We start from the raw sequence: 18924 nt of genomic DNA, 5'->3' as shown, positions 1-18924 counted from the left end.
TTTTGGGTGTGAACCATTAGAGACATTCTTATTTTGGGTGCTAGAACTTCCAATGAGCAACACTTGTGTTCGTGATCTTCAAGTGGACTTAATTATATACTATTATACTTGTAAGGTTGGTATCCTATTATTTTGTTAGTTTGTTTTCATAGTTTTGAAAGTATGTTACCGTAATAGTAACAACCTAGATCTTAGGGTGCATGTACAGTTAGGATTCATTTGAATGCTTCAGTTGCCTAAATCTAGTATAAAGTTGCATAGAAAATCCAACAGTGACAATCAAAAGATCCGGGTGAAACGACAATGAGCTTATGGTGATCACATATGGAAATGGGGTAACTAAGGTTGACTTGGCGATTTCAGGTTTGGTTTATTGGAGTTTCAAAAAGGGTTGTTAGGGGTGGGACGAGTGAAGAAAAATATGATTTGTGGAGATTTGCTGGTGCCATTTTGACACTGCTAGACCAGACATTGTAGGAAGGATTAGTGATTGTGTTATGAGAATCTTGGTTTGTGGATGATGATGGAGATAAATCTTAAGGAAAGTTTAGTGACTATGTTATGGGAATCTTCATCTGTTGATGATGGGGGAGGTAAGCCTCCATATAATCCACCAAACATTGTCTGATGAACAATGATCAATTGAAGAAATATAACGAAGAATCTTTATATGAAACTTTCGATAATAATTTTTTTTCTTTTTGAAGTACATTCACGGTAGAGAGAGAAAGTATGAATGAGCGGATGATTTTTTTTATTTTTATAATAGATAAATAAATTATTTTACATATAAAAAAGGATAAAATCATCATTTCATAAAATTTAACATACTAGTTAAATATGTTTTAAAACAAAGGACCAAATCTATACAGAACTCTTATGAAATATGAAATGTTAGAACCACAATGACCAAAACTAATAAAAAAAAAAAAAAAAAAAAAAAAGAAACCAAAACTACAAAAAAGGAAAACTACAGGGATCAAGTTTGTAGTTTTCTCTAAATTTCCGTCACTGAACAACTAGGCTTTAGTGCTTTACTGCGCGCTCGCTCGCTCGCTCTCTCTCTCTCCTTGCTCATCAAACCAACGTTGCTTCGGCTATCTGCTCGATTTCCAGATACATATACATTTGTGTCGGGGTTCCATTCGGGTTGATTCTAACCAAAGATTGTGTTATTCCAGCATAAATTCATTCTTCGCCGGTGAATCGGCCATGGATTCTTTCACGACATCTGCTTGAAGAGGTCTGTGTACGCCTTTCCACTTTATCTATAATTTCCTCTATGCTCAAATTGCTTCCAAGGGTTATTATTTTGCATATCTAAAAGCATATAAGCCTCCCGCCCCCTTTTTAGCATCCCTTTCACAAGGGTTTTAGGTATACTTATGAAGAAATTGGCATACTAGGGTTACTAATTAGTTCATAATACGATTGTCGGAACAAATCACAGACCTGTTCGTTAGCTGAAAGGAATCAGAATTGAGAAAAAAGAGATGTCGGATGTGGAGCACTTAATAGCCAAGAAAGTAGCTGATCGATACCTGAAACGTGAAGTTCTTGGAGAAGGCACCTATGGTGTCGTCTACAAAGCCATTGATACTAAGGTATTCCTACACTATCCTTACCATTTGATGTATCTTCTGTATACAACTTTTGAAATCTGTAAATTTAGATGCTGTAGATCATAAAGATGGTGATTGAGAATTTGAGATTAGGTTTAGGGCTATGAATATGATATTATATGTTCAATTTAACCTAAAAGTATCCATGAAGATAATTGATGTACATGAACTCTATTTTTTGTCTCACAAGTGACATTTTCAGTAAATAATTTCTCCCCTGAAAGTGATGTAGAATCTTTTGAGAAGGCTTAGGAGTTTCATTAATCTGTTTATTACTTTATTACAACATTCAACTTCCATTTCTTCTTATTACAATAACAACATTGTACTTCACTACTTTGACAAATCTACCATATTATAGCACAATCTTGTAGTAGAAAGAAGTGAAATAAATAAAAACACATTGTTATCTTATCTCTTGCATATAATAATAAGTTTTGGTTTTTGTGACAGAGTGGACAAACTGTTGCAATAAAGAAAATCCGGCTTGGAAAGCAGAAAGAAGGGGTGAATTTTACAGCTCTTAGAGAAATAAAGTTACTGAAAGAGCTCAAGGATCCAAATATAATAGAACTTATTGATGCTTTTCCTCATAAAGGCAACTTGCATCTTGTTTTTGAGTTCATGGAGACTGATCTTGAAGCTGTTATTAGGGATAGGAACATTGTTCTTTCTCCCACTGATATTAAATCATACCTTCAAATGACATTGAAAGGACTTGCTTTTTGCCACAAGAAATGGGTTTTACATAGGTAAGTTTATCCAAGAATCACATTTTTCATTTTTGTGGGTGTAAAATTACCTTTCTAACCCTTGTACTTTACACTTCATATCAAAACTAGAACTTGCAAAACATGAACATCCATAACCATTGTACTTAAGTTTTGCTTTCAAATGCAAGAAATAGCAAAACATACTTTTATTTAAACTTATAAAGTGTGAAACATGATGTTATAAATGTAATTGATAATATATATATATATATATATATATATATATATATATATATATATATTGTTGTTATTTTTAGGGATATGAAACCAAATAATCTGTTGATAGGACCTCGTGGACAACTAAAACTTGCAGATTTTGGTTTGGCACGTATATTTGGTAGTCCTGATAGAAGGTTCACTCACCAGGTATTCTTTTTCATTCAATTCTATAAAAACACTAAATGAAAAAAACATTTTTTTAAAAAAAAAATAATTTCTGATAGCAAGCTTCACATCTCTAGTAAGATGTCTGTACTGTGTTTGATATGTATTGGACTGGGACACGGGTGTCAATAGGACAAAAGTTGCAACTTTTTGTTCCACCCCAAAAGGTCTGACAGGGACTATCTATCGTCTGTGTAAAAGACATAAACACCCTCCTTATCTTCATCATTGAAAATAGTCCTAGAAAGAATAACAATAACAATTAATAGTGACAGTATTTTTGAACACCATTTAATTTGTTGAGAAATAATAAAAATGTCTGACAGAGACTATTTCTCGTCTGTGTAAAAGACGTAAATGCCCTCCTAATCCTCATCATTAAAAGTAGTCCTAGAAAGAATAACAATAAAAATTAACAATTAACAGTTACAGTATCTTTGGAAACCATTCAATTTCTTAAAAAATAACAAATAATAAATAATTGTGATTAGGTATTTGCTCGATGGTATAGAGCACCAGAGCTTTTATTTGGAGCAAAACAATATGGTCCGGGGGTTGATGTTTGGGCAGCCGCTTGTATATTTGCTGAGCTCCTTCTACGCCGCCCGTTTCTACAGGTCAGTTATTGATATTAAAAAGCAAAACATATTTAATGATTAATTTGATTTTTTTATTTTTTATTAGGGTAGCAGTGATATCGACCAATTGGGTAAAATCTTTGCTGCATTTGGGACTCCAAAAGCTTCTCAATGGCCAGATATGATTTATCTGCCCGATCATGTTGAATATCAGTATGTTCCCGGGCAGCCACTTCGGGCACTGTTTCCAATGGCGAATGATGATGCCTTGGATCTGTTGTCCAAGATGTTTGCTTATGATCCAAAAGCTAGAATTTCAGCTCAAATGGCATTAGAACATAGGTAATTTTTATTTTACATCTTATATATCATCATCCTTCTATTTAACAAAAATCTATCCCAATCTAGTAAACGAGATTAGTTACTCTAAAACTAATACATGATTAAATTTTTAAATATGATTAAGGCGAAGGGGATAAAGTGTATAAATCAAATAGTTGATTAAGTGGCTAAAACTCCAAAATGAGTTGTTGAATAGTAAAAAGCTATAAATAAGCTTCCATTGGAGAATCTGAATCTCATGGGGCAGGACAGTGTGGGCCAGCTCAGCTCAGGGGTTGGTTGCTGGAAGAATATTTATTTTTACAGAAACTTTTTGGGATTTAATTTGGTAATGTGGTAGGTACTTTTCTTCGGGACCTCCACCTACGGAACCGGCTTTGCTTCCACGGCCTCCACCAAAGAGGGAGTCTATAGACTCAAAGCCGCCCTCAGATGGTGGTGGTGGTCCCACAGTGTTATCACCTACAAGAAAATCAAGAAGAGTAATGCCACATCAGCATGACCATGGAAATGAAAGAAGTGGACCCGCACCAATGTCACTAGACTTTTCGGTCTTCGCCGCAAGGCCTCCAGCTAGACCAACAATTAACAGGTAAATAGCAACCTACTTTCATTCCTTTCTATTATAGCATTCTACTTCCAATTTTTTTTTACTTACCAAGACATTTTACTTTAAAAAATCTATACAATTAAAATGTTGTAATAAGGACTAAAGTAAGATTCTATAATAAAAGTACAATGATTGATGTTTTTTTTTTCTTCAGTGCTGACAGAAGCCATTTGAAGAGAAAGTTAGACCTGGAGTTCCAAGTCCCCGAAGAAGATTGATGAAATTAAAATTTTAAACATGTCAGATTTAATTATATACTTATATATTATTTTTATTGTATTGGACTAGTGGAATTTTTGTGATCCGAATAATTGATGTATTTTTGATAATAATCAGACATGGAATTTTGACTTACGATGTCTAACTGTAAGAAAGCTCGATCACTCATATAGAATCATGACTGGACGCATTTTATGGTATAAAAATAGTTGTGATTTTTTGTTTAATATCGAAATAACGTGTTTAGTCTGATATAATTATTTTGGTTTAAAGAAATTCATAAACTAGTTTTGGTTGGTATTTATGGTTGTCACTTGATTTTCAATGAAAGGGATAATGTTATTATAAGCCAACAACTTTCAAGTATGGTTCTTCGTGACCAATACACCTGAAGACATGAGTGTGGAATTTATTCCATGAACATGGCGAAGTAGCAGACAAATACATAATAAGGAAGAAATTAGTTACCAGATCAATATTTGTGTTTATCAAATTCAAGAGGGCCATAAACGCTAAATGTAACACCCGAAAAATTAATACAAAGTACACCTAAAAATTTAATTTTTAAATTTACAAACATTTCGGTGTATGTTTATATCAATTTGTAGTATACAAGTAGTTATCAAATGGTTCATATACCACAATCATATATGAAGATCCGATCCGAGCATTACCAATCATCCAACGATCATTCTATCCCTCAACTACTAGTTTTATATCCTTATTGGACACAACAACAAATAAATGTTAAACCACGAAAAGTTAGTGAGTAACCTAGTTTGCATACACTTATAACATCAGTAGTTGTAGTGATTGAAATTCACATGTATAAAATATATGAATATAAACCCTTTTAATAATAACATGATATATCCACAATACCGTGTTATAATTTATTCAAATAATTCAACAATTATCAATAATAGATCTCACCATAAAGGTCTACCCAATAACTAATCAATGACATAGCTATGGTTTTACGACCACAAGGCTCAACATTCAACAAGCAAGTATGGTTTTACGACCACAAGGTTACCATTTCAATTAACAACCATCTATGATATTACAGCCACAAAAACTACCATATTAAATCATCAACTATCAGCAAAGGGTATTGCCACACAGGCTTAGCAAATACATTATCAACTATCAATACACAAAAGCTCACCAAATAGGTTATCAACTATCAACAATAGATATTGCACAAAGGTTCACCAACTAAATTATTAGCTGTCAGCCACTATGATTTTCAACTATATAAGCTTATCTCTTTTTACTATAATAAAGAACTATGACTTTTAGTAATAAATCTTGTCATAATATTTAACAATAACCAACAATAATTTCCAATCTCATAAAGTTATGATGTTAATTAACAAGTATCAGTTTAGGGGTGTTCGGATTAGCTTATTAGCTTATTGTTTATTAGCTTATTTTGTGGTGGGAGTAAGCAATAAACAATAAGCAATGGGGAGATGCTTATTAAAATTAGCTTATTTAGCTTATTTCTAACACAATAAGCTGATTTTTAAGGATTTTATCCAAACACTTAATCTTAGCTTATTGTGGTGGGAATAAACAATAAGCAATAAACACCCTCTCTTTTTTCCTATCCAAACACCCCCTTAATATTGGAAATTATGAAGGTATAATAGCAAGTTGGTTATTTTCCTTTATCACACATTGGCGGGGGAAGAAATCTTTAGTGAGTTTATATATCATTTCTCTTAATAGGGCTTCAAAGGCTTTAGTGGATCAAAGGAATTGGCCAAATCCATATGTATGCCTAGCCTAGTCTAGCACTAGCCGACGCCGTGAGTGTGTGAAATGACATGATTTAGCCGCACTTCGCTAGACGTCGTGAGTGTGTGAAATGACATGATTTAGGCGCACTTCGCAGGGAGCCGAGAGGAGCTTTTGTTTTTGATGAGTTCGGATCAAGTCGGTTTGACCGATCCGGTCAAATGGTTGACCGCCAACTTCGTGGAGGTCAAGTCAGAATATTTTGGAAGGCCCAGAAAATGGCTTGCTTGGAGCAAGTCGTCGCCCTAGGGTTTCTAGAGGGCCGACCCATGGGGGGGGGGGGGTTATCGCATTCTAGGGTTTCAATACCTATAAATACAGCCACGAAAAATTCAAAGCTCCCTCCTTCTCTCTGCGATTTCTCCCCGGTTTCTCAGTATTCACTTTGCGTTAATCGTTTTCCATTGCTGTTGGAAACTCGGTAATTCTGCGTTAAATCCTCAGGTTTTACTCTGTTGCTTACAACCAATAGAAGCGCAGTAAAAACCTTTAAGGACATGAGTTCGATGTATGTGCAGTTATTCCACAATCAAGATCAGCCGACACCGTGAGTGCGTGAAATGACGCGATTTAGGCGCACTTCGCTGGGAGCCAAGGAGCTTTTGTTTTCGATGAGTTCAGGTCAAGTTGGTTTGACCGATCCGGTCAAATGGTTTACCGCCATTGACTTCGTGGAGGTCAAGTCAAAATATTTTGGAAGGCCTAGAAAACGGCTTGCTTGGAGAGTAAGTCGTTGCCCTAGGGTTTCTAGAGGGCCGACCCATGGGAGGGGGGGGGGGGGCTTTATTGCCTTCTAGGGTTTCAATACCTATAAATACAGCCCTCTGGGAGCCGTATAAAAAACACGAAAAATTCAAAGCTCCCTCCTTCTCTCTGTGATTTCTCCCCAATTTCTCAGTATTCACTTTGCGTTTATAGTTTTCCATTGCTGTTGGAAACTCGGTAATTCTGCATTAAATCCTGGGGTTTTACTCTGTTGCTTACAACCAATAGAAGCGAAGTAAAAACCTTTAAGGACAAGAGTTCAATATGTGCAGTTATTCTACAATCAAGATCAGCCATCAACATGTCGGTTTTACATTATTGTCTTGTTTTTAATTTCGTCCAACAACAAGTCAGTCTGCTTCTACTCCTTTCTTATAATCAGATCTAATTGAGAAGGATTGATCTGGTTTCTGGACGAAACTTGGTAATTATATTAATAATAATTGGATTTGTTTTTTCGCAATTAATCGACATATAATTCTCAATATTATCTGTCGGTTACCTTGCGTATCTATTAGATATGATATTCAACAATCTTACAGGTTTTTACTTTATGTTTATAAATCAACAGACTAATGGACACCCAAATCCCAACTGCTAGTCTCCATTACATGTACCAAGAGTTTACCAAGATTGACCGATTCGATGGTCAGAACTACACCCGTTGGGCTGACAAGGTCAAGTTCATGCTTCATGTGCTGAAGCTCGCCTATGTTTGGACCCAAAACCGACCCCAATTCCTGTTGATCCAATTCTCGAGGTGGGGAAAATTGTGGATCCTACGATCATCTCTGATCTGGAAAAGCAAAGAGCTTTGCGTAGAGAGTCTGAGGAACTATGTGTGGGTCACATCAAGAACTCACTATCTGATCGGCTTTATGATCTTTATGTTGGGTTTTAGGTACTATAACACTCATATGGTGCACATACAACCCTAATAGCTTTTGGATCTAAGTTTTCTCAAGTTATACATGCAATAAAAATTTCCAAAGCTTGAAGCCTACAACTAGCATACAATTTGACATATGAATCATAAAAGTAGGTTAGAAGAATACCTCTTAATTGTAGCTTGTAGATATTGGTCTTTCAAGAGCCTAGCACCTCAAGTGTGATGCCTCAAATGTCGTACAACAAACCAAGAACAAGAGGAGGAACTTGAGAGAGAGGTTTGGAGACACAAAAATCGTCTAAAGCTTCTTGGAACACACAGTGCACGATTTTTGGCTTTAGAGGAATTCATATATAGTGTAGAATTACAAGAGTCATAAGCAAACCCTATTTCTTACACTTAGGCTTATGATCCATAATTCATATGGACTAATATTTCATGGAATTTCACATAAGTTTAGTCCATCATGGATCAATAGCCCAAACCACGTGTATCACTTATTTACATAATCAGTCCCCATTAATTTAATTAGTGTCTTTTGATCACTAAATTAATTCCAATTAATTCTTGATCAATACTAATTAAATAATATGATTTCTCAATTAATATATTATACTTATAATATATTAATAAATCATATATAACCTCTTTCTCAAATATCCATCCTATCAAATTGCTCCAGAGAGTTGCAACCCAAATGGACCATGCTTATATCGGGTCAAGTACATACCAATCATAGTTATGAGCTTAGATACCTAATCCAACAGTCTCCCACTTGGATAAGTATAATAACTATTATTGCAAGTACGACTTCAAAATCTGATTAGCAATCGTAGCTCTCAAAAAGACTGTTGTCGAACTCTGATCTTATTAGTAAGGCGTCCATAAGACAAGGGATCATATATTCCTCCATTCTAGATATCGTATGAACTGAGACATGGATTATAATCATTCTCTCTGTTCATGTGTTGTTTCCCGATTTCCTATTTATGACGACTGACTAATTGAACAAATCAAATCAGTCCAGGCTTGGCCAAGCGCTTAGGGTTGTCATCACTAAATCATCAAAAAGGCCCACATATATCGCTTTTATCCCTCTTAGGGTAAAAGGAACGGATAAACTTCGACTCATTTGCTTGCTCTATTTACTCATCAAATCACACACAACAATATGTTTTATAACACCAAGTTACTGGTGCGTTTACATATCATCAATGTGCAACCGACTTGTAAACTGCAACTATATGTCTCCGTTTCAAGAATATAAGATATTATCGTCTCACAATCACTCGTGATGAAATCCATGAAGTGATTCAGATGAGCGTGGGTTTAATCCAATACTCAAATCTTATTACAGGAGTACTTATGAACACTGCATCAAACTTGTGCTATGTCTAAACACTTTAGACAATCTACAGACGGATTCATGACAGTCTTACCTCAATACCTACTTCCAAAATATGATCGACTGTGGATAGTTTGAATAATCTTATTATTCGGGAAGTCAAAACATGCAAAGTGAAACACAAGAATAATTGAATTCAATATGGTCTCAAAACTTTTGAATATAAATAAAACACCTTTTATTTAATCACCATATTGATCACACATTATTCATTGTATAATGTTTCGATTAATCAACTTAATACTTGAATTAAAACAATAGTTATCCCATGCTCCAAGCATGCACACTATGTTTGCCTATGGTCCTTTCTTTGTGAAGTAGACACATTTTCAATGAAACTCATTTCACAATTCCAAATCTTTATCATAAGTGTAAGATTCTAAACTATCATGCAATGATTCATTTTGTAATGTCATGGTACCAAAGTCACAGAGACTTTGCCAATGATATTACAAAGTATTCAATTGGAGATTGTTACAAGACAATTCCCCGGAATTGAAGTCTCACATTCAAAGTACATTCCTTTGAACATCCTTATTGCATTACAGTTTCTAACCTACATATAGATTCTCAATATCTAACTTCCAACTGCCGACAAGCGACCAATCCTTAGCGAACCTTAGATTGTCCTTGACAGTTGTTTAAACACTTTAGTCATATCCGGTTCTAGTCCTTTTCCCTCTTAATGCCCTAGGCATTTGGAAAATTAGAACACATGAGTATTATAACATATGTAATCGATCCTATACCCGTAGCATATGAGATATGATTCATAATGTCTTACATAAAGACATGATGCTTGAACAGTCTCTTGCTATAATATTTCCATATATAGAATTTTCAGATATTCATATATACTCATGACTAAGTTTGATTAATGCTTCAATCTAAGCTTTTAGATTTGAAATAAAGTATAAGTATCATCTCCCTTACTATAGCGAAACAACCTTTGCAACTTTGCAAATTAGAACTTTGTTTCCTATAAATAGCATTGCTAACTCGCAACAGTTACCATATTAATTATGCTCCCCCTAGCATAATAATTATTATCTTACCAGCATAACACTTATGCTCCCACTAGCTTTGACATGTATCCAGAAATCAGCTGGACTTCCAGAAATCAATATTTATTGAATTTCTTTCCATAGTTCAGATTTCTGATACGAGATGCTTCGATAATCCTTTTTCTAAGCTCATACACCTTTTATAAGAAATCTCATATACGTGTCTAAACTATTTCAGAACTTATGGCAGTAAGTCCCGAAGGTTCAAACTATTTGTCATTTCTCACAATTCGAACTATGAAGAGGGATGCCGTAATCATAATCGAATTTGAGAATGCAAATATCACAATTGCTAACTCTTTAAAATCTACTTAGTGAAAGCGTTTCCTCACAATCATTTTCATGAATTGGAGAGAAACCTTACCACTTAGATTTAATGGTGTATGTGTTCCTATCCATGTGAATCTATCATTTCCAACCATTATCATAAGACAAGGTTTATGACAAATTCAAACTCATATGGACTGATCTTGTTCAATCTTAATTTCTTGCCACTTGGCAGTATAAGGGCCTACCATGTTTTCCAAGTTGCTTAGCAGCTCAATGAACTTTCACTGATCAAGGTGCATTGCCTTATGCAAACAACTGAGAACTCATAGAACTCACATGCATAGTCAACTTCAACTGGAATGGGCACAGAAACAAGAATATGTCAATACGATAGGTTACAAACCTCAAGTCATGTGTTAGTGATAAACAATGGTTTATTCTTAATCAGTTCCTGAACCTTTTCAACAGGGTCGGTCGATTGTTTTTTCATGCCCAGGGCAAGATTAAGTAAAAATGCCCCTATGTGTCTACATTATAATACACAAAACACATACAACATAAACTTATTAAAAGTAGTGCAATACATTTATTATTTATTATTTTCTTATCAATAAAAGTAAAATTTATAACAACTACCTACAATTATGTTTTCTTGAACAATTTCTTTGTTCTGAACAATGTGATCCAAGATTTCTATTTTTCTGAATTGATAACCGTTAATTTGATCATATCCAGTCCCATTACTCATTAGAATTGGAACTTCTATGAGGTCTGATACATCAACAGAACCTGAATATGAACACAACAAATAACATTGTCAATACAAAATCTATAAGATTAAGTACTACCATTAATAACATATCTCATATGCCAATTACACCATAAAAACTAGTCTGACAATAATCAACTCTCCTAAATCAAGATTCATTATCTCTGTTCAATCTAATTTTTCTTTTCTGGTGTGTAATTAGCTGTTTATACTTCTTTTTTCCAAAATCATAGAAACCTTGAACAAATTCTACCTTGGATCAAGCAACTACTCTTAAAATCAAGACAAATACTAATATTGAAAGAACAATGTTTCAAAGGGTGAAATATTACTCAAAAAGATGATATACATGCATTATGGGGTGACCAAACTTTTGCTATGATGTTTTTAAAATCCATACTACAACCTGCCACACAACCATATCACAATTTCTATCTACAATGATATGTAGCTTTCTCACCAAATGTTGAAGACTATATTGGTAATAAAAAGGAATTAATTTTATCAAAAAAGTTAAATGATGAAGACAACTCAAAAAATAACTAAAACTTAAAATATATATTGTATTGAAGCTAGTCCAACACAAAATCAATCGTCCAAACCGAAATACAAATAAGGAATTTTGCACAATAACAAATAGAATACAAAAGTAACAATTGCGAATCAATATTTAACATCAGTACTTACAAATATGTAAATTTCTTCCAAACCTCAACTTTGAAATATATCAATGCCTTAATGGTCTTCGTCTTTGAATTATTAGAGATCCAAATAATTCAATCTCAAATTGGAAATCAAAGATGGGGTGTTTACAAATTCACAGAGCTAATCACTAGACAAAATCAGAATTCATGAAGCCACAACATAATAAAAAATTACAAAGATTAAAAAAAATTAAGTAAGCACACATCATAAAATTTTACAATCAGAAATGGGAAACCAAATTCTGATAAACAGATAAAAAAATTGATTTCTTTTACCGGTGTTGGCTTATTATGCCATATTCAAGATTTCCAAATTTCAAAGCGAAGGGGAGAATTTGATTGTGTGAGTGTTCCGTCTTCTCATTTTCTAAATTGGTGTGAAATCTCTTCGTCTTCTGAAACCTTTACCGCCTTCAAGATGCGCATGCTTGCACCCATGATGTGATGCCCTCGTCCTTGATGCCCATACTAAGATTGATGGTCAACTTGGACCTTTATTTATATTAAATTTTGGGCCGAATGATTAATAGACATATAAGAGGCGGACTAAAATTGATGCCCTGGGCAGTGGCCCAGCTCGCCCTGCCCTTGGGTCGGCCCTGCTTTTCAAGGTCTTTAAGACTCCCACTGACCTCTTGACATATAAGATTCTCTTATCAAGAAACATTCTTCGACAAAACAAATATTCAAGAGTTAGTGCGGATTCTCCTCAAGGAAAAAACACTTCATACAATTGGTCTTAGTTGATCTTTGTTTTATTAAAAACATCACAACTACCAGTTTGAAATGCGCAAGAGTAAAAAAACATTTTTCTACTCCACATATCATGATGTGTTATAAACCTTCTTAATATTATGTCACTCAAGTCATAATCTTGGAGTATGACTCTAAGACTTGATTTTGGAACGAAGTATGACTCATCTTCTTGGTTTAACCATTTCAACAATTCACGATTCATCTTCTTAGCCATACAAATGCACTAAGATGTCCTTGAAGGATCAATTGTGATATGGTTCCATAATCACTAAGATGATCATAAAACACGATACTCAAGTACTCTCCTTTTCTTTCAGATTGGAGAAACTTTTATCTTTCTGCCTAATTTGATTCTTCTTATTCGTTCTGTCATACATTAAAACTTTTTCAATGATTCAGAATTACAATTAATCTTGTAAGCATAACCATATTAACTAAACTTTTAGTAAATCATGACGAATAGTCTTATCGTTCTTTGTGGTGGACCTGACCAGTGCACAACCAAGTGCACCCGATCCCCTAGTCCTTCACTTGACTCACATATACATGTGAACAAGGTATTAGTACTAATTTGCCAAAGACGAAGGTTCTCATTCATCACATAATCCAAGTCGGATTATTCCAAGTTTCTATCCAATTGAAACTTGGGTGATGAGAATCTTTCCTTATTTGGTAAAATTTTGACACTACCACAAACGAAAGAATCAAATCCATATTGCTAAAGATAGATACATACAAACATCAATTTTCACAAATGTCATTGTAAGGAAATATAAAATAAGATAAAATCAAAATTTTCTTTATTTATAAAATTGCGGAAAAACTTGTCCTTACAATGCAATTACAAATGAAACGTATGTTACTACATATTTCTAAGCAATCTATCATAACTTTTAAGTAGCAGCTCAAAAATCCGTTCATCGAACCATGCAATCAAAATCCATCTCTTCGTGATCAGACTCAACTTACTTTTCCTTTAAGCTTCCTTTCTTTTCTTTGATCCTACAAAACATCAAAATGTGATCTCATCACATCATGTATTAAGAATCTTCAAATAGGAACTTAATAGAGTTAGATAGTGGACTTACCTAAAGTAGAACCATACAAATTGATTTTACCATCTTTTAGATCTCTCAGGTAGTCAGGGCAGCTTCGCAATCAATGCCCCTTTTCTTGGTAGTAGTAACAAACAGACTCTCTTGGAATGGCACAGGGACAATCTCAAACTTAGCCTTTCCCTGTCCCTTGGGAAGAGAAAGCTTTTCTGGACTTCCAATGTTTCCAATGTCAATGTCCATGGAAGTTTGGGGAGTAGATCTTCCAATCAAATTTGCATTACCAGTGCGCCAAATCATTGCTGATTCAACAACAATTAGCAAATAGGTAAGATCGATAAGGGTCACGTCGTGGTCTGTCACATAGTAGTCTTTAACAAACTCACTATACGACTTAGGAAGCGATTTAAGAACCAAGTCAACAGCCAACTTCCTCGAGGCAATGACTCCTAATATTCCTAGCCTGCAATATGTGACTTCATCTCCAAGACATGTGCACACACAGACTTTCCATCTTGGTGTTTGCTTACCAATAGGGTTGGAGTGACCTTGAACTTTTCAAGTCGACGAACATGTGGGTCAGGGAGAATTATTGGAGGAGGTGGAGGAAGTGAAGTATGATATTGAGGAATATCCTATTCATGTGGAAAGCGTTTTCCAAAGATTCGGGAAGACCATAGTTGTCGGTAATAGATATCTACAAGGGAGAAATTCAAGTAAATTGATTTAAGTCCTTAATATAACACCCAAAATGAAATATTAAGGCTAGGAACCAACACAATATTTCACAATTCGGAAGAGGGATGCCGTAATCCAATTGCAAAATATTTGAAGGTAGGTAAATGACGATTTACCAATTTCCACCATGAAAAATGAAAATGAATTTTAGGTTTTAAATGAATTGAAATTCCTCGATTCTTTGAGATTCATTGAACTTGTCAATGGCATGTTTAATCTCGATTATGCCCTTCAAGTTTGTGACTGGGATACCGAGGATCACAAACAAGGTGTGAATAACCATGAAAATTATCTTGATACTCTCGAAGATATTTATCACCTAATCAATGTGTCGGTTAACTACACACGCTCCATTGATCTATAACAAACTACGAGCTACCCATTGCCATCCTTCATTAGACCCATATTAGTGTGTCGGTTAACCACACACGATCCACTTACGACTAATAAGGTGCAATGTGAAATTTCATGAGTTAGCATCAAATTCACATTTTTCCTAAGTAACTAAGATTGGGAATTTATAAGTTTTTAGTTACTTAGTATTTTCATTATACTTTTAATGGAAGTTTGTGTCCTATCCTACCCGTTCGGCTAACGACCCTCCACCAATCAAGGAAGCGGTGGGTGAGAGTGGACACCCATTCAACTGCCATTTTATAGGCAGTTTCCTTATACCCCCCTTATAGATTGGCTTCGTGAATGAGGTCTACTAACGGTAAGACTGATTATTTAATTAATACATATATAATATATTAAACTTTTAATTTTATATAGTATAAGGGTGTATTTTACACTTTTAGAATACTTGATGGTTTAATCTATTAATAAATTATACTCTTAATTTAATTAAACTTAAACCATATGATTATGGATTTAATAATACTCTTTTAATTAAACTTTTAATTAACTATTAAGAAGTCCATAAGAGTTAATCTGAACTATTCAACAAAAACATCAAGGTTCTGAATGTAAATTTCAAAATTAAAACCATTTAATTAATTTTTTAAGTTATGAACCCAAGAGTTTTAGAATTTAATGTTTCATAAAAAAAGACCTTTTCAAATTCCAAAACTTGAGGGCAAGTTTTGTAACTCTTGAAAACTTTTGGATTCCATAACTTATGGAGTTAATGTTTTTTATGAATGTGACTTTTCATGTTCTATAACTTGAGTACAAATTATGAAACTCTTCAAAACCTTTTGAGTTCCAAATTTGATGACAAATTTTATAACTCCTTAAAAAACTTTTTGAGTTCCAAAACTTGATGGCAAGTTTTGTAACTCCTTAAAAAATTTAGATCAAATTTTAAACTTATAAAATAACCATTTTATCTTTTACCAATTTGATCATAATACAACTCTTGTAGTAAGATAATTTCAAATCAAATTACACTAATAATTAGTTTATCATACAATCTAGTAATTATTTTATAATTTGACAATTTATCTTTTAATTGGATGAGGATAATCACTACCATATCAGAAAAAACAGATTTAATGATATAAAACAGTTTGTGGTAATGATCCTAATCCAATTGTGGCCAAAAAACCCGAAAAACTGCAAATAGGTGATCCAACTCGTCGAGTCGGATAATGGACTTGTCGGGTTCATCACTGATGAACATGGACTCGTCGAGTTCATGTATGGACTCGTCGAGTCCTTCAGTCAGAATGCAATTTTTCAACTTTTTCAACTTTGAACAATTAATCTATGCATCTATATAACAGAAAACACTCATGTCTCTGATACCACTGTTGGGTTTTAGGTACTATAACACTCCTATGGTGCACATACAACCCTAATAGCTTTTGGATCTAAGTTTTCTCTAGTTATACATGCAATAAAAATTTCCAAAGCTTAAAGCCTGAAACTAGCATACAATTTGACATATAAATCATAAAAGTAAGTTAGAAGAATACCTCTTAATTGTAGCTTGTAGATATTGGTCTTTCAAGAGCCTAGCACCTCAAGTGTGATGCCTCAAATGTCTTACAACAAACTAAGAACAAGAGGAGGAACTTGAGAGAGAGGTTTGGAGACACAAAAATCGTCTAGAGCTTCTTGGAACACATAGTGCACGATTTTTGGCTTTAGAGGAATTCATATATAGTGTAGAATTCCAAGAGTCATAAGCAAACCTTAATTCTTACACTTAGGCTTATGATCCATAATTCATATGGACTAATATTTCATGGATTTTCACATAAGTTTAGTCCATCATGGATCAATAGCCCAAACCACATGTATCACTGATTTACATAATCAGTCCCTGTTAATTTAATTAGTCTCTTTTGATCACTAAATTAATTCCAATTAATTCTTGATCAATACTAATTAAATAATATGATTTCTCAATTAATATGTTATACTTATAATATATTAATAAATCATAGATAACCTTTTTCTCAAATATCCATCCTATCAAATTGCTCCAGAGAGTTGCAACCCAAATGGACCATGTTTATATCGGGTCAAGTACATACCAATAATAGTTATGATCTTAGACACCTAATCTAACATGCTTATATCGGGTCAAGTACATACCAATCATAGTTATGGGATTAGACACCTAATCCAACACTTTATGCACCAGTCAAAGATCTGAGAGAGCTATGGAGTGCTTTGGAACTCAAGTACAAGGCACATGAGGAAGGTACTAACAAGTACGTTGTATCAAAGTACCTAGAGTTTCAAATGGTTGATGACAAACATATCATGGAGCAAGTGCATGAACTTCAGGTCATGGTCAACAAGCTGAACATGCTCTCCATCTCGATACCAGAACTCTTTCAGGTTGGTGCGATCATCGCAAAACTACCACCTTTGTGGAAAGAATTCTCTAATAGAATGATGCATAAATCTGAGGACTACTCCTTGGATGATCTGATGAAATACCTTTGCATTAAGGAGGAAACTCGCATCAGGGACAAGCGTGGTAAAGTTGGATCGAGTGTGCATCATGTATCAGTTGGGGGTTTTGGTCATAAGACCAATTTTAGGGGACAAAACAAGAAGAACTTCGGTCCTAAGAAACACAACTTCAAGAAGATGAGTCATCAGAATCCTAACTCAAAGCTTAAGAGGGACGGACCTTGCCACGTCTGTAGAGGGATTGGGCACTATGTAAAAGAATGCAAAGGTTGCAAATCAGTACCGGTAGCACATGCAGTCGAGAAGGTTACTGATATGGTGTCAAGCATGAACATTGGAGAGATTTTCATGATCTCTTCGCTTACCCGAGCAATCTGTGCTCTGGTTCGTAGACACTGGAGCCACTGTGCATGTTTGTGGGCAATAAGAGAGCTTACGTACTTACCGTCTAATGCCACCAGGAATGGTAGTTGTCTGTGCTGATGGTCATAGAGCTGAAGTTTAAGGAAAATGTGATGTTCTTCTGAAGTTCACACGTGGTGAATGGGTTACCCTTCGAGACGTTCTTCATGTTCGTACTATCTCGAATGGGTTAGTTTCTGCGGACAAGTTTGACAAGGGTGGGTTCAAGATGGTGCTTGAGAATAGCAAAATTACGATCACTAAGGGCAGAAGATATGTTGGGAGGGCGAACAATTGTTCTGGGATGTATCGTTTGTGCCTTAGTGATAATGGTAGTGCAAGTGAGTCTAGTGTTGATAGTAATGGTGCAAGTGTTGCAAGAGTGTCTAGTGTTGCTAGTACTCCCCAACATAATGGTTTAGTTGAAAGAAAGAATCGAACCCTTTGTGAGATGGTCAACTGTATGTTGAACCAATCGGGTCAACCAAACAATATGTAAGGGGAAGCATTATTGGCTGCTTGTTATGTTCATAATAGGATCACTAGTCGTGTGATTCTTACAAGACCTTATGAGTTGTGGAAAGTTAGAAAGCCTAATGTAGACTATTTGAAAGTGTGGGGTGTGTTGCTTATTATCGGACTCCCAATCCTAAGCGAACCAAATTGGGAGCACGAGCTAAAAAGAGTATATATTGGATATGCTCATAATAGAAAGGCTTACCGATTATTAGATATTGAATCATGTGTTGTTGTGGAATTCTTTAAGGACAAGTTTTCTAGGGATGAAGAGAACTCTAGTCATACAACACCTACAATTACTTCTCGAGAAATACTCCCACCTCCTTCTATTATAGAGGAACCAAGGAAAAGTACTAGGGCCTCATGTCTTAATCCCATAAGACCTT

At 34.7% G+C, this 18924-nt stretch overlaps 1 protein-coding gene across 2 annotated transcripts; it reads left to right on the top strand.

Moving 5' to 3' along the window:
- The first annotated feature begins 1031 nt into the window (after positions 1-1031).
- Positions 1032-4663, top strand: LOC145108530 (cyclin-dependent kinase D-3-like). 2 transcript variants are annotated; one of them, XM_079045568.1, is made up of 8 exons: positions 1032-1249; positions 1451-1604; positions 2076-2374; positions 2653-2761; positions 3271-3396; positions 3464-3699; positions 4040-4291; positions 4464-4663. In XM_079045568.1, the coding sequence occupies exons 2-8, from the start codon at positions 1494-1496 to the stop codon at positions 4525-4527; spliced, it is 1197 nt and encodes a 398-aa protein (XP_078901694.1). In that variant the 5' UTR covers positions 1032-1249; positions 1451-1493; the 3' UTR covers positions 4528-4663. The 2 variants fall into 2 exon arrangements, with proteins under 2 accessions (XP_078901694.1, XP_078901693.1); XM_079045567.1 differs by having other exon boundaries at positions 1033-1243.
- The last annotated feature ends 14261 nt before the right edge of the window (positions 4664-18924 follow it).

Source organism: Lactuca virosa, chromosome 4 (assembly GCF_052849685.1).
Source record: "Lactuca virosa cultivar CGN04683 chromosome 4, Lactuca_virosa_CGN04683_v6, whole genome shotgun sequence".
Lineage (NCBI taxonomy): Eukaryota > Viridiplantae > Streptophyta > Magnoliopsida > Asterales > Asteraceae > Lactuca > Lactuca virosa.
This window is presented reverse-complemented; position numbering and strand designations above follow the sequence as displayed.

What these genes read in the sequence shown, in the direction of transcription:
- LOC145108530 (XM_079045568.1), top strand. Translation starts at nt 1,494, where the DNA reads ATGTCGGATGTGGAGCACTTAATAGCCAAGAAAGTAGCTGATCGATAC. An exon ending in TACGCCGCCCGTTTCTACAG is followed by an intron (nt 3,397 to 3,463) that starts GTCAGTTATTGA and finishes ATTTTTTATTAG; the next exon opens with GGTAGCAGTGATATCGACCA. An exon ending in GCTAGACCAACAATTAACAG is followed by an intron (nt 4,292 to 4,463) that starts GTAAATAGCAAC and finishes TTTTTTCTTCAG; the next exon opens with TGCTGACAGAAGCCATTTGA.